At 47.9% G+C, this 15,737-nt stretch overlaps 1 protein-coding gene across 1 annotated transcript in view; it reads right to left on the bottom strand.

Annotated features, from left to right (window-relative positions):
- Window positions 1-15,737, bottom strand: part of LOC136106123 (gamma-aminobutyric acid receptor subunit alpha-3) — a 76,767-nt gene that overhangs the window by 35,260 nt on the left and 25,770 nt on the right. Inside the window, exon 4 of the mRNA XM_065846228.2 lies at window positions 3,233-3,300. Within this exon, the coding sequence (XP_065702300.1) occupies window positions 3,233-3,300 (68 nt within the window). The remainder of the gene's footprint in view (window positions 1-3,232; window positions 3,301-15,737) is intronic.

Here is a 15,737-nt window from a genome sequence, read left to right as displayed (position 1 = left end):
TAGAAATCCATTTCCTAAGCCAAATTCTAGTTGGGGGCAACACTAGAAGTCATCTACAAGTCATCTCTTTGAAACCCTGTAGCCAAGGCCAGCTCCTCTCTTGGTGTGTGCAGCCTTAGAAACCACTTGACCACTCAGCAAAGGCACTACGGCTTCACAGCCACCCCAAAGCAAAACTAAATCCATCTGCCCAGTGCCTGGCATTAGGAACTGCTCCTTCCCATGAGCTGGGATACCCCGTTGTCCTCTGAGGGTCCATGTCACTTGAGGGAAAGTCTTCAGCCCATCAGCATGAGTTTCACCACTGTTCACCTCTACAACACCCACCTCCTCTTGCTTATGAAGGATCTCATTAGCTCACAAGGCTTTCAGAGAGAGACGAGGGCTTCGGAAAATCTGTCTGTGCCAGCTGTTCTTCCCCTGCCATTGCAGATTCATAGTCTTTATTTATGGGTTCCTGGAGGCTGCAGGACCAACTAAACTTATCATTGTGAGTGATTTCTTTCCCGCAGCTCTTCTAAGCAGCGTTTAAAAGCTGCTGCACATCAGTTTCCTACAGGTCACAGAAACTCCTACAGGTTTTGCAGCAGATGGCAACTGAATGAAAGCATCTTGGTGAAGAAATTATTCGCTGGTCCCTGGCCACAGAGTCGCTCATGCTCACAAATGAAGGTTCTGGAGCTTGGCTAGGGGAAGGAAAGAGCAGATCCTACATTCCCACAGGTTCTGCCCTGTACAAGGTATTCTGCCCCTTCATGGAATTGATCTTCACTTTGTGGTTTTAAGCTCAGTAAAGAAATAAAACCAAAGGAATGAGCCTGTGTGCAGTCCCAGGAGGTAGGTTTGGGAGAAGTCCTTATCAGGAGGAGAGCTATGTTATTCAGACTCCCTGTTCTTGTTAAAAATAAACAAACAAAAACAACAGCAACAACAACCTGAGAAAAAACAACCCCCTGAAAAACAGAACAATCAAAAAAAAAGCAACAAAGAAAGAAGGAAAACTTCTCTATCAACTTCCCAGGCCCTGTTTGCCAAGGAATCATTCCCAAAGAAAAGAGAAATGTTTAGATTCTTCCCGTTTTCTGTATTTCTTTCCATGAAATCATCATTCCCAAGTCACCCCTTCCGAGGACCACACTTAGTTCTACATTACGCTCTTCTCTCCCTTACAGAAGTCACCGAAAAGATCAAGACTGAGTCCGTTTCCAGAGTTCATCCACCAAAGCAGTTTGTTGTTTTTCAGTTTCCTGGGGACTGAGGCAAAGCTGCAAGAGCTCACTACCAGAGACTCAGGCACATGTCAGGTCCTATCAGGCTCTACTTTCCAAGCCAAACTGAAAGACAGATTAGAAGTCCCTTGGAGCATCTCAGGGAAAAGGTCTACACATCCTCCTCCACGCTTCGTAACCAGCTGCTTTTTTCCGCTGTCCACAGCAGCTTTACCTGCTTCTCCTCCATCATCATAATTACAGGCTCTGTCTGCATCAAGATGCGCAGGAGCATCTTTCCATCATGATGAGTAATGGCTGTGGGAGGGACAGGAGAGAGATCACCAGGCAGATGTGAGCAGGGAAGGAGGGACTTCCCCGCTCCTGGGATGAAAGGAACCCCCGCAGAAGAGCAGGCTCTCCCCACGCTTCCCGGGGAGATGAGGTTTCTCTCTCTCACGTTTCTGAGTGCATTTAGCACCAGAACAGCATACTAAAACACATTCGCCATGCATTTGTAAAATACATGGAACTAAAGAATGTGAAGGGGAAATAATTTATTATTCTTTAACTGTCTCCCTAATTCTAAATTCATTTTGTCAAATCACATTGCAGAGAATACCTTCCTCTTTTCAATACCTCATATTTCTTCTTCACAGTTCATTACACACACTCCTTTAATCAAATATGCTCCACCTTGGAAGTAATTATCAGATACTCCCCAAGGGCTAAGATTGCTGAATATATTATGGGTCTCTACTGTGGTAGGAAAGCAAGCGAGACAGAAAGAGAACTCAGATGAGATTAATGCTCCTGGCTATGCGGACATCAAGTTAACTTCTAGCCCTGGAGGGAGAGATCTTCCCAAAACAACATGGGGTTGCTTGACAGGGTTAACACCTCCAGGAAAAACTGAGATTTTATTCTCCCTCATCTCCTCCACTTGTTGGCACAGGACTGCTGGTGGGGCAGCTGAAGAGATGTTCGTGGCCACAGGAGCACAGAAAATTAAACCTTCCCAGCTCCAGAGGGGCTCTGAGGGTTGCGGGACATTGCTCCTGCCTGAGCCGGCTGGCGAGAGCAAGGCCTGCTCCCTCTCCCAAAGCGGGCTCCCTCAAAGGCCAGGACTGTGCCAGCACCAGGTCACCTCTGGGACTGGATGCACAAAAGGGCCTCAGTCCTGAATGTACAACTGTCCTCATGTGGCACCGTTCAAACATTAAGCAACCGTCAACAGCCAACTCTTCTCTGGGTGCATGTGGAACATGAGCTGCAAGAAACGCTGTTGAGAAAGCTCACTATTAATTATGCTCCACAGTCCTTTTTTAATTAGAAGACAAACTGTTGTGGGAATACAAGCCTAAATTCAGACCTCAGGCCTTTTCATTAATAATTTTCCCTGAGCATGTCAAAAAGCTGTAATCAGTTCACTCTTCTTTTTTCTCTTTTGCCTCCCTTCTAGTTCAAGCCACAAGGACGGTTTGATGGGGAACTGTTCTCTTCTGGTGCTGCCACCAAAACAGGTCAGATCCTGGCATCCTCCCCTCTTCCCAGGGAGCACCCTCCTTCTTTAACACAGTCAGGTCAAGGGAAGTTGGCTACAGTGAAGGTGTTTGTCAAGGCATGTAGTAGGTGAAGGATGCTACATACAGGTCTTGGTCCCATGGGCAGACCTCCACATTTCATTAGGTTGCACTGCAGGAACAAAAAAGACCCTAAAGCCTGCAGCATGCTTGAGCAGTGCAAAGGCATTGACCCTCCCAGGCTGCATTAGCAATTGGTTTCCAAGCACAACTGAGAAATAATCCCTGTATACCACCCTCACTGAGCTCCTTTTGGCCTGTGAGATGATGATGATGAGGGAGTCATGCCTGGACAGGCAGCTGGGATCCTTGCTCATGTTCTTGTCATTTAGGAAAATCCCATTTTTTGCCCAAATTGCCCATGGATGAGGGTAGGACACATCCACTGTGCCTGCAGGAGAAGTCGCCCTCCCAGTGAGGCAACCAGGCAGTAGCACCTACCATATCTGTGTCCGAGACAGGGCCGAAACTCGTCACGTAAATGTCTGTCTTGACTTCAGTTACGCTGTCTGGGACAACAACCAAAAAGAAGAAAAAAAAAAAAAAAGAAGGAAAAAAGCAATTAGAGAAGTGAATTTGCATGTACAGAAAAGGGCTTGGGTTTTGTTACATGGTGTTTTTTCCTGCCAGGCACCTCCCTGGTGAGCCCTCAGCAAGCCAGCATCATGCTCTCTGCTGTGCCCTGAACAATGGCTGATTTTATCACTTGTAATTGGGCAAATTAATCTCCGATGTAGCTCTGCTGCTTTCCACACTTACACCGAGGATGAATATGTCCCACACAGCCAGACAATGCGTATTTACAAAATGCATGCAGCTACACGATACATAACGTGGTACAGATCCACATATTCAATACAGAGGTAAGCTCTGATGCTTTGAAACTCGTTTTAATCTGAAATCCCTTTGTGTCTCCCAGCCTGATAAACAGCCTAGCAATGTTCCACCAGTTTTAGGAAACCCTGGTTTTGTTACAGCTTCAGGCTTATCTGTGCGTAGAAAGAATCAATATTCTGGTGGCCTTTTACTGCAGCCACGTTTGCTTTTCTCAGTGTTTCGCTCCTGATGAGCGGCTGCTCTTGCAAAGCTGCTCTTCAACTGCAGCCCATGCTTCCCTGCATCCCAAGCTGTGCCACCCTCGTGGATGCTGAACAGCATCCTCACTGCCCCAGCAAAACCACAGAGCCCCAGCTTCTGCCCCAAGTCCAGGGGCAATCTTAATCACATGCCTTCAGGTGAAGATAAACTGAAGTAGTTTGCAGAACACAGCCACCAGCAGGTATTATCCATGCCAAACAGCACATACAGCTCTCATTCTTGACTACATCACTATTTCAGCGTGTTTCCTAATTGAAATCTCTGCTGCTGTCCCATTTTGCAGGGAAATCAAGGCACAGTGTTTTGCCAATTTCACAATCCAATGCTCGGCCCAATGGGTCGTGCTGAGAAAAATGATGGATGAGGCGCCTTGAGTTTCGCTTTATGTTGCCATAAATCCTCACCTCTTCGGGGATAGATCAAGCCATTGTGCTCCTTTCGTACAGCATTAGCTGGCTCAGAGCTGCTTTCTCAATGAAAGAACCGCTTTAGAGACCCAAAGAAGAGCTCACTTTTTATGCGCATAACCCCATTTTGGCCACTGCAGCAGCTTTGCAAGTAGCCTGGTCAACCCATTGCTCTGTTCACTTAAGGAAACCCTTCTGTCCCCTTACAGTTATTTTACAGTATTACGAAGCTCAGTTTTGCATCAAAGTTTTATATCCAAAAATAAGATAATCCATTCTGTCATAGTTTTGTCCTTAATGGCTAAAATATACATATACATGTCTTCAGTTATTATGGCTGGAAAGCTTCTGATGCAGCCTGTGGCTGATATTATTGTTCTATATACGTGATCCTTGATCTTGTCCTGATGTGATAAAAAGAAGGTTAAAGAGAAATATGTATGCAGCACACTTTCTGAAACACCCAAAATCCAACAAGCTGAACAAAATTAGTTACTTCTGTAAGACTTGGAGTATTCTGTCTCGCTTCAAACAAGTCCCCAGGTGACATACACAGCAGAGAAGAACATTTAGTGAAGCGAGGCTCTTTCTGCTAACACATTCAGAGAGAGAAACCTAATCATGTCTTACAGAAAGCACAAACTCTTCCTCCCCTCCCATATCCTCCCTTCTTCATGTTCAGTTTGCCCAAGACAGTAACTTACAGCCAGGTTTATCAGATCAGGATCCGTGGCTGCCCATGGCCAGTGAAGCTGAGTTCCTTGTAGGGTACAGGATGAGTTGTCCCCTCACCCAAGGGGGCAGAGGAGCAGGAGTCCATGAAAGGACCCACGCTTTACAACGTGGTCCTCAGCATCCCAGCACAAGGGAAGGGATTAAGGAAGTGATGAGGACATAAAAAGGCAGAACTAGTTTTGGACACCTTTTGATACAAACCTGCTGTGTTTACATGTTTATTCTTATTGTGCTGTAACCTGGATGTCATGGAGCTCCAGAGACCCCTTTTCACCCCTTCAAATCTACTGGTAAATCCGATCAAATATTTGATTTAATAAATGCCATTAACGTATTAATAATTCGTTAATATTAATAATTACAGCCTGTGTCTGAAGAGGATCCCCCATTTCCAGGCTACAGACATACCCTGCCCAGCCAGGCCATGTGGACTCACCAAATCTGGTGCAAGGCAGCGCCCGGTGCAGGGATGAGCTGGGGGTGCAGGCTCCATCGCTGGCTTATTGATGTCCCCCAGCACTTAGAAACATGGGCTTCCTGCATCTCTCATGGCAAAAGCCAGACTTCACTTTCCCTGTTAATATGTGCTCCTAAGGGCAGGATTTGGCTGGGATCCGGAGGGATTTCTGAAATTAAATCATTGCTACGCAAGCAAGGATTTCAGCAGAGCTGGGAAATCCAGAGATAAGAAAAACACCAGCAGAACAGAGTGAGCTCCATCCTCAGAGATTTGTTTCCTTCATGGTCCCACAGCCCAAGAGCATCTGCACTGCTTGAATCCCTGCCCGAGCTCGTGGTGAGATGATGAGGCCGCCTCCTCCAGAGAAATCAGGCATTACTCAGCCAGCCTCCTCTCTCCTTGCCCTCACACTTGCCCACCCTGAGCCTGAACAAGAAGAAACTGCATCTATTTTGCATGCAAAAGCAAGCTGAGAGAGGAACATCTGCCTCTGCTCAGATACATGTCAGGGAAATCCTTATCTCCTTCTCAATCCGCAGACACACTCACACTGAAGCTTGGCTGCCTTGTCCTGTTCTCAGAAGATTTAATAACTGGGGACTGTACTGTAGGGGTTAGGCACTTTTCCTAGACCTGTTGCAGAACATTAAATAGCATTTTTCCTTTCCTAGCATCATCCTTCCCTGTGACCCAAGGTTTTTTTTACATGCACGAATTGAGCCTTCAAGCCTGCTCAGGTGGCAGACAGTGCTGTTTTATAGTTGGGAAAACAAAAAAGGACAGACTTGGTTCAGGTAGGAAGCTGGAGCGGAGCAAGGACCAGCGCCCAGCTCCAGTGCCCTGGGGAATGCTGTGTCCTGCTGTCCTGCTGTCCTGCTGCCCAGGAGGACTTGGGCTGGCTCTTGCCATCTTGACCCTCTGGCCACGTTGCTGAGCCTCACCGTGCCCCAAGCTGCTGCCACCAGCACAATGGGTGAGCAAAAGGAGACCCTGAAACAGCCATGAAACTAGAAGATCAAGAGATTTCAACTTCAACCTTTGAACATAGACAGAATTTAGACACCTGAGTGACACACGATGTTCCGAAGCCATTTGTTTGAGGCTAATTCCCTTGTCTGGGTTTTTTTTCCCATTTATAGGCTCGGCTCAGCTTATTTCCAAGCTTCAGCACAACTGTGTCTGTAAAAACATCTGGAGCAGCTGTGTGAGCAGGAACAAGGTGCCGCAGGTTAATCAGAGCTGCCCCTTCTCCCCTGCAGTACAAACCCTGTCCCTGCCTGCCAGGCAATGCTGTCCTGCTCCCGCCTGCAGAAATGCCCCACAGCTGGGCAGATCCGCAATACAAACATGAACCAAAAGCTGTAACATCCCTTCCCACAGCGTTACCATGGCACTCCCTACACCTACCTGCTCTTTAAAAGCTACCCTTCTCCAAGAATTCGCTATGCCAGCTCTAGCTGCTCGTGCAGGCGATAAACATCCCTATTAGCTCTGTACAGAGGGCCGGATCCTGCCGCCCTGAGCCTCACATCAGCAGGGCCGATTGCTTCCCTCGTGCATGCAGAAGGCGTAAAGCAGCAGTGGCTGCTGCTGAGATGCTTCAGGGTTTCCATTTCACCCACCTTCCCCTGTCCGCCCTCTTCAAGTCCCTATAGCCCACGTTCCTGGCCATGGCTCAAGGCAGACGTCCCCTTCTCTCTTTTAAGCGCTCGTGACTCCCTGAGCCCGTGAGGAGATAGCTATTATTTACAAAATGACAGCGGGCTATTTTTACTCGGTTCTTGGAAGTGCTAGGAGCAGCAGAGCTGGAATACAAATTACACTGCCTCGCTGCCTCTCCCCTTACCGGCTGTAGATTGTAGGGCTGCTTCTACACGTGATTACGGGAGGCGGGGGGCACGGGGGGCTGAGGAGGCTCTTATTAAACATCCCGCTGCACTCATCAAGTGCTGTTTATTTAAGAATCTCAGTCATAATATAATTGATTCAGCCAGTTGTGTTACAGCTCTTGAGGTTTGCGGATGTGCTGAACACAGTCACACGTTTCCCAGGCGGGGGTTCCCAGAGGCTATGCCGCAAGCTAGCGAAAAAACATGTGCCTGCATCCAAGAGCTGGAGGCTCCCAAACAACACGCACTATTAAAACAGCAAAGCCGCTGCAGCTTTGTGCTGGGGATTCCTGGCTGCTGCGCTGACGTCAAGAAAGCTGCACAGCCTTATCTTGGAGATAAGCTGGATGAGGAGGAGATGGGGATCTCCTTGAAGCTGTGCTGTGTGTGGCATTGCTCCAGCTCTGTCCCAGGGCTGTGCTGGGACCTAAGGGACCTCGGAGGTGAAAAGCCTGTCTGTACTGGTGTTTCTGTGCCTGATGGCACAGCTGAGTCTAGAAAGGAGAACAGTGCTGTTCAGGTTCTTCTGCATCCAGGGGTACAAACCATCAGTCTGCTTCAAGTCACCTTCTGGAGGTAGATGTTTCTGCACTGAGCTCCCTATGAACTGCTCTGGACTCCAGCCAGCCCAGTATCTCATCTCCAAACATGGTTGCAGACTAAAAAGTGCAGTAACAAGCTGATAAACCCCTTTAGCAGCCTCCTAGACTGCAATTACATCTAACCTTAGCTTGAGAATTTCTCAGCTTCGTGAGGTTCCCTTAGTCAGTGATCCCCTTCCAAGGACCTCGAACAGACAAAATCCTTTGGGAAGGACTCCCACCAGCCTGCATTGAGGGCAGTGTCACCGTACAGAGAGAACGGACGCGGTGTAGCTCTTTCCCATGTCACATAGCCCAAAGCGAGCACACTGGATGGGACGGTGATTTACAGTTAACGCAGTGTTCCTGCGAAGGGAAACACAAGAAGTTGGTCTATGCTACCAACTTCTACCTCATGCCTTAAATGTTCATGCCAACAAATAAGCAGCAGGAGTAATTTTGGCAGCTGCACACGGGAGCTTTTTGGGTGTTTCGTTCTTCATTTTCTCAGCTTCTCACTGGGGGATTTAATCTTTCTCCCAATTTTAGCCTCCTCTCAGTAAGAAAAGAGGCACTGAAGAAGGATGGGCACATTCCGAATGGCATGGGGTACCATTCTGTGACATTGCCCTTGGGCCTGCCATGGCAGTAGTGAGAGAGGACAGGGAGGCACAAGCAGAGGGGTAGGTGCCCAATGGGAGATGGTAACCTTGCCTCTCCCCACAACCTCCCTTGCAAGAGCTGCAGAAATCGAGACATGACATCTTCTACATGACCAGCCACACACAAGAAACCCCTGATGTAGCCCTCGCTGCTGCAGGGCCAGCAAGACTCTACCGCATAGATTAGAGATGCTTTTCTGGCTTTTTTTTTTTTTTTGCTAGTGATATCAAGAATAGCTACACAGAAGGAAACATTTCAGTGAATATCACTGCAGTGTTGTTAATGCCTCCTAGGCTTGTCTGGCCCTGCCAGGGGATAAAGCTGACTCCAAGGACATAGACTGATGGAGCTCCTGCCACGCAAAGGCAACAAAGCAGCAGGAGCCATTGCTAATGTCAGGACTGCAAACGTCCCTACTGCACCTGGGATGTATCCTGGGAGCAGAGGCTGTGCATGGGTCAAGGCGGGGAAGGCTGGAGAACAGAGACAATAAAAAATAACACCACACAAGAAGGTTCTGGCATTTCCTCCAGCATGTGTGAAAGGAAGAGAAGAGCTAGAGCACAGAGAGATCTAGGCAGTTGGTTTTGACTTAAGGATCTTAGACAACACATAGAGAGGCCACATTCAGCTTCTTCAAACACCCAGTCCCAAAGTCAAAACACGTATGTGCAGATGTTGCTTGGCTGCTTTAGTGCCTCAGCATCTTTGAATACAAAAGCACTTGTTCAAAAGCAAAAACCAAGGCTCATATCGCAGACATTCACTCAGGTTTGTCAAATTCAGCCTGGGCATCTTTCTTAAAAGTGGAGGGCAACAGGCGCATATGCTTCGTAAAAGAATAATCCAGAACACACTAGAGTGTCTTGGTCCTCTCAGCAGCCTTCCTTACATAGGAATAAATTGTAACCACCTCCATACATAGAATCATACAGAACTGAAACAACTGAAATCAGTAAGAAGCGAAGATTTTGATAGCATAATACATAGCCTACAGAAGTCAATGCCGAACAGCAGTGATCATGGCCAAGAGTGTCACCAAGAGGCCTGGCAGCCGGCCCAATCATTCGCAGGCCAGATAGAGCAAACAGCGGCGTTAGGTTTAATTCCCCAAACTACCTAAAACACAAACATGTCTCCAGGAAAACTCAGTTGGGCAGAAGAATCAAGACACAAGAGAGACCCCGTTGGCCCCATTTTGTCTATGGGCTCAGGATAATCCCAGAGGTAGGTCAGCCCACCCAGACCTGACATCCTCTGATTGCATCTGCCTCTTTCTAGTGAACATAGAGATGACGATGACCAGGGTCCCGTGGATGAAGGCTGACCTTAGCCTCGTGCTTCCACCTGAGACAATGTGGTTAAAGATGATGGGATACTCATCTGCTGCAAAGTGGAGCAGGTCAGCCAAGGACTGAGCACTGGGAAATTTGTATTCAGCAGAATAAACTACACAGCTAGGAAAGAAACAACATAAATGTCTGAAACAAATGTCTTATCTCAGCAAAAGCAGGGGTGAGTAAAAGCCTGCAGGGCATTGCCAACGAGACCTTTAGATCAGATCTGTATCTAGCTCTATGTGTCACGAACTATTTGTCTAATGCAGTTTGGCTTGGCTATTTGCTTGCTTACAGAAGTGGTTGCCCTGTCTCACTCGTAGAGCTGGAATAACTCTGTGAAACAGATCCAACCCCTCAGTTACACTCCCAGTGACTTCTGCAGAGTTCTGGTCAAAAAGGCATCACAGTTACACAGGAAACAAAGCCACCCACTGCTCTCCGTGAAAACATCAAGCCTGTCCTTCCCACCCTGGGGTGCCGGGGCATCTTTTCACAGGGGTTGACTTATCACCCACCGTTGCTGCTTGAATCCCCTGGGACTGCCAGCGTTTACTGTACAGCCTGTTCCTGAGAAGCTGCTCCATGAGCTGCAGTGATTAATCACTACCCTCTCTCTGGTGTCATGGCACACCAGTGACTACAACTGCGTGTCCTCCAGCCAGACTGGAGAGAAGTCATCAAATCTGTAAACACAGAGACGCATGTGATATCTCTTCCAGTTGTACTCTCTGTCCTGTCTCCCCACAACGTGGATACTTCAGCACAGGGGGAGCAAGAAATTCATAAGAATTTCAGGGGCGCTCTCTCAAGAGGCAGCCAACAACAAAACCACTCACGCATGATGAGAGAGATCAGCATGGTCTACAATTACATGTGCTTAATTTTCAGCCCAGAAGAAGTGAGATGATGCCTGTCAAAACCATCACAGACAGCCTGCTGCCCTGTCTCTCTTTCTTTGCAGCGCCAGGGGGGAGCTGACGCAATGAAGAGATTTATTCCCTGTCTCACACAGCATGCTGCACACACAGATTTCTAACACGGCTGCATCCAGTGTCCTCTGCAGGAACAAGATGCAGGACCATGAAGTGATCCAGTTACCACTTGAGCATGGCTTGCCTAGGATTTATGGCACACTGTAATGTCTGGATGGATGTCTAATTCCCAAGTGATCCCTGGGGCACAAGCCACCCAGGGTACAAACTCCTTGAGTTACACAGGGAAGATCAGCTCAGTTCTTGGAAGAGAAATCCCTAAGTAGTCTCCAAATGTACGGGCTTGTGGCTCTGACCCAGGTCAGAACCTGCATAACACATTGGCTACAGAGTCTGGATCAAGACATAACTATTGCTGAAAGCAGAGGAGTCAGGCGCACCTTGCTCCTCCCTGCTTCCAAACAAGAAGTGAGCCAGTGTTCCAGCACAGTGCTGAGAGGGCATCTGCTCATCCCTTTTGGGGAGAAATTGCACTCCCTCCCTAGCACTTCCATGTGAATAACAACACAGGGTAGCCCAGTTTTCTGGCCTGAACTCCCTGCACAGTCCATGCTACGCTGCCCCTTTGCCTTGACACACAAAGGATAAGGGGCTCCAGGCATAACTGGCATGGTGAGTAAGTCCACATGTTGCTGTAGAAAGTGCTACATGGATTTCACACCCTCCCATGCTGGATAAAGGTGTTTTCTCACATTTACCGAGAGCAGGGGATGCAGGTTAGAGCTCTATCCAGCAGAACAGCCTAGGAGAGATATTGCCCTACAAACAGTGGAGCCAAAACCCCTGCTTTCGCACAGATCAGCTGTTCTTGCCTGTTTTTCTGACGCCTAACACCAGTTGATTCTATCCAGTAACTCTCTACCTTGGGTCTTTTTCTCCTCAGCTTCAAAATTCCACAAATTTTGCAAAGACTTAAAATCTCCAGGATATCTACCCTTCTGTCAGGTTTTGTTCAGATCAGCCAACAGGCTCAAAAGCTTTTAGAAGACAAAAGGCAGAACAAAAGACATGATAAGCCTTGCTCCATTAGGAACCCAGGCAAAAAAATACCACAAGACTCAAAAGAGCTGTGGATTTGGTTCGTGTTTTTTAATTGAGCTTTCCCTCATTGCTCTGTAAAAGCATACACACACGTATTCTTATTATTTCATTAAGTGACATAAAATACACATCCAGAGTTTAGAAAAACGGCTTAGGACAAGTTATTGATAAACATCAAGTCCGGACAGAATAGGAATGAGAGTCAGATAGAAGAGAGAGTGAGAAGCAGCATTGCTAGAGGAGGTGCAGTCATGGAGGCTTTACACACACGCCTCATTCTCATACATACAGACTATAAACAGAGACTACAAATTAGCTGAGCTATTTTTGCTACAGACAGAAAAGACGGAATGAACAAAGCGACCGTAGTTACTATTTTAAGGACTCAGGACACCCTCAGATGCTATGAAGACAGAGGAGGAATATGCATGTATGAGCCTGCTTTTAGAGGTTCTATAGTGCTTTGAGACCCTGTGGTAATGGAAGAGAGATGCTGCATAAACATGTTTGTTATATTTTATAAACACAATGAGAAAATGTGTGAATGTAAATCAGCATGCATAATTTAACATGTTCAGTATTAAAGTCTGTCCTTGATGTCTAAGCCAGAGGTGCTTGGGGAAGGGAATCCCTGCCGGTCCCAGCGGACAGGGAAGGAGCATTCAGACAACACCGTGTTGCTGGCTGGTACATGCTTTGGCCCTAACAAAACTAAATCCAGGAGAATTTTGGTGAGCACAGCCCTGCAGTGTGCCTGCATGGCTCTACGCACTGGAGAGAGCAATGAGTTGAGGGTAAGAATGCCAGACTCGTAGTTTACATCAGGCAAACCTCTGTATTACCTACAAAACACCCGTGTTTCATTTTGGTCCTGTCTTCCTGACCTCATCTTCAGCTGGTTTCCCTCTTTAGGGTTCAATGCCCATGTTCTTGTTGACCACACCAAGGGATCTTGGAGAACAGCACCCGCAGGGAAAGACTGCAGCAGGTCCTGCGCCCCAGTGCTTCGGCTGAAGTTGCACATACACAGGAGAGATGAGGCACCAGAACCCTTTGGCAGATCCCTTCACAGTGTGTGACTCAGCTGGGAGAGTCCATTAGACCAGGCTTATCCAGAACCTATGTGGACACAGCGCACCTCTGAAGCTTTTCCATCAGGGAGTTTGCAGACTGGCCCTGGCAGGTTATCACTTACTCCCTTTCCTAAAAACATTGAACCCTTTGTTAACTCATTTTCAGCAGGTCTTTCTTTAACAGAAATCACCACCTCCCAACAGGCCACTCACATGCTTGAAGGGGACCTGAAAAAAACCCTTCAGATCAGTGCCAGTAAAATCCTTAGAATTTGTAAAGCAATTACTGAGCTCTCTAATTCCTCAGAGCTCAAGGCAGATCCCCAGGAAAAAGATAAGAACAAGGGTGCAATACAAAACTGCAGTTGCTAACCTGATAATCACTGATACACAGAAAACAACTGGCAAGATTGGAAAGCCAAAAAGCAAGCAGGGAAAGGCAAGAAAAATCAAATGAGCGACGCTGCATTATTTTTGTAATTGCAGAGGGAGAAAGAATAAACAAGACATCTCAGTCCCACGTGGGGTTTGCAGGCAGAGCTCTGAGCTCCAGTCCCACCACCGGTGCTAATCTGCACTATGGCACTAAGCATGCAATGTCACTCTGCTGTGCCTCAGTGTCCCCATCTGCCTGTGAGCCTCAGCCCTGCCTTCCCATGCCTTCGACCATTTCTTGTTCCAGGTTGCTTTGCAGGCTGAGTGTTGCCAAACCACATGGTGGACTGTAGAGTGCAAAGAAAAGAAGTGGCTCCTGGGGCTTGCTGTATAGCTAAGAGTCCATTTAATTCTCTAGCCTGTCTCCTGAAGGCAACGTGAGGTATTGAGACAAAGATACAAGAATACCATAGCAGGGAACAACACAGTAATTTGGTAATTTGCACTCTGGTTCTCTTATCCTCTAGCTCCTGGCTGGCATTTCCTTCAGTGGGAGAACTCAATCAGCTCCTGCATAGTGTGCCTCTGGTGATGCTCCTGGCATCCTCCACCACCACCCCAGGGGAACACAGGTAAATGCTTTCCCTTCCCTACACATCCCAACACGGTCTTTGCCTGTGTGATCGCCAAACTGTGCGCAGAGCCAAGGTCTCCCCCGAGCCGTCTCTCCCCCATCACGTACGGGTCACTGGGCTGCACAGCTACCGCTCATTCAGTTTGCAGCAATGCCAACACTTGGTACAAATAAACTTATTTAATTCACGTTGCCTTGCAGTGGTCAATTTGACATTTGCTCTGATTCTAGCGTCCTGTTGTACAGCATGTTGAGCTCTCCACACCACCCGGGCTCCCCCAGCTCCCCGTGGTACCTCTGCGCACCAAGAAATGCATCGGGCAGCATGGACGGAGAGTCCACCTCCGTCACATGGAAATAGCTCCTCCTGTGTTTGCTGACCCAGACTTGCAAGGACAGACAGAGTTGTTTCTAAAACTTTGGAAACAAATATCAAATGTTCATTTCTGCCCACTACATGAATTATGATACGCTGCATAATACTCCAATACTTCCATCAGAGACAAGCAGAGGGCAGATGCCTCCAGATGTAATTTTTAATTTCCTTTGCTGGGGCGAATGTCTTCTTGTTTCAGCAAAGTGCATTCAAAGCGTTCCAGTTCCCATGGCAACTCCCTGCTTCCACTGGAGGTGCCATTTTTCATGCCATCTCTTCAGAATTAGACATCTCCCAGCAGAAGTTTTGAAGAAATGTCTCTCTTAAATATACATTTATTAGAGACAGTGCCTGCAAGTGTGCTTTATTGACATGTTTCTTAGGCGAGTCATAGCCTACAGAGGAGAAAACTGTCTCCAGAAATATGCTGGCTGCCAATCTGCCTTTTCTCAGCTTCTGTTTTCAACGAGAACTCTCTTCTCTTTTCCTGCCACATGCATATTAGCCAACACCTGCTCCCTTTTTATTTTATTTTAATTTTATTTTATTCCTTTGTGTTCCCATCACTCTCCCCCATGCCCAGTCTTGCTCAGCCCAGCTCCCCAGTAATGGAAGCGCAGCAGGGGAGTGCCCAGCCAGGTCAGCACATGCTGAAAATATCTGCACCCATTCACTGCCTGCTGGCAGGGGTACTGCCCGGGGACCCCCTCTTCTCATGCAGGCAAAGCGCCACAAATGCATTGTTATGCATTTGCAAGCAGACAAAACCCCAAAGTTCTGCAAGATAGAGACCATTACAAGAGCCTCTCAGCCTTGGAGGGCAGCATCAGGAGCATCTGCATCATCTTTGCTCCTGGCTGCTCTCCCTGTGCCATCTGGCCAAACCTCCTGGACACCATGGGAAAGGGTGAACACATCAGGGAGCCTGTGTGTGAGGCTCCCACACTGGATGGGGGAAGGATTCGTGCCCCAGGTCTCGGTTATCTGGTGCCACTCAGGCACTCCCATTGCAGCCGTTCACAGCCTTGAGATACCCTCTGTGGAGAAAGCGAGATGCAACATCCCACCTGCAGCAGCTTCCAAAGAAACAAGGACCCCAGGGAGAGTTTCTATTTCAGGCTGCGCAGACAGCTCCCAGCCCCACTGCCCTCCAGGGATTTCCAGGCTCCCCAGCTTAGCAGGACCCCCCAGCATGGCAGCATCTGTGACCCCAACTTGCACCGCACTCAGAATCTCCCACCCAAGCTCCCGACAGCTCATCGGAAAGAGGTGGCACCAGCCC

This window comes from Patagioenas fasciata, chromosome 11 (assembly GCF_037038585.1).
Source record: "Patagioenas fasciata isolate bPatFas1 chromosome 11, bPatFas1.hap1, whole genome shotgun sequence".
In the NCBI taxonomy this organism is placed as follows: domain Eukaryota; kingdom Metazoa; phylum Chordata; class Aves; order Columbiformes; family Columbidae; genus Patagioenas; species Patagioenas fasciata.
Note: the sequence above shows the minus strand (reverse complement) of the source record. Positions and strands in the feature narration are given on the sequence as shown.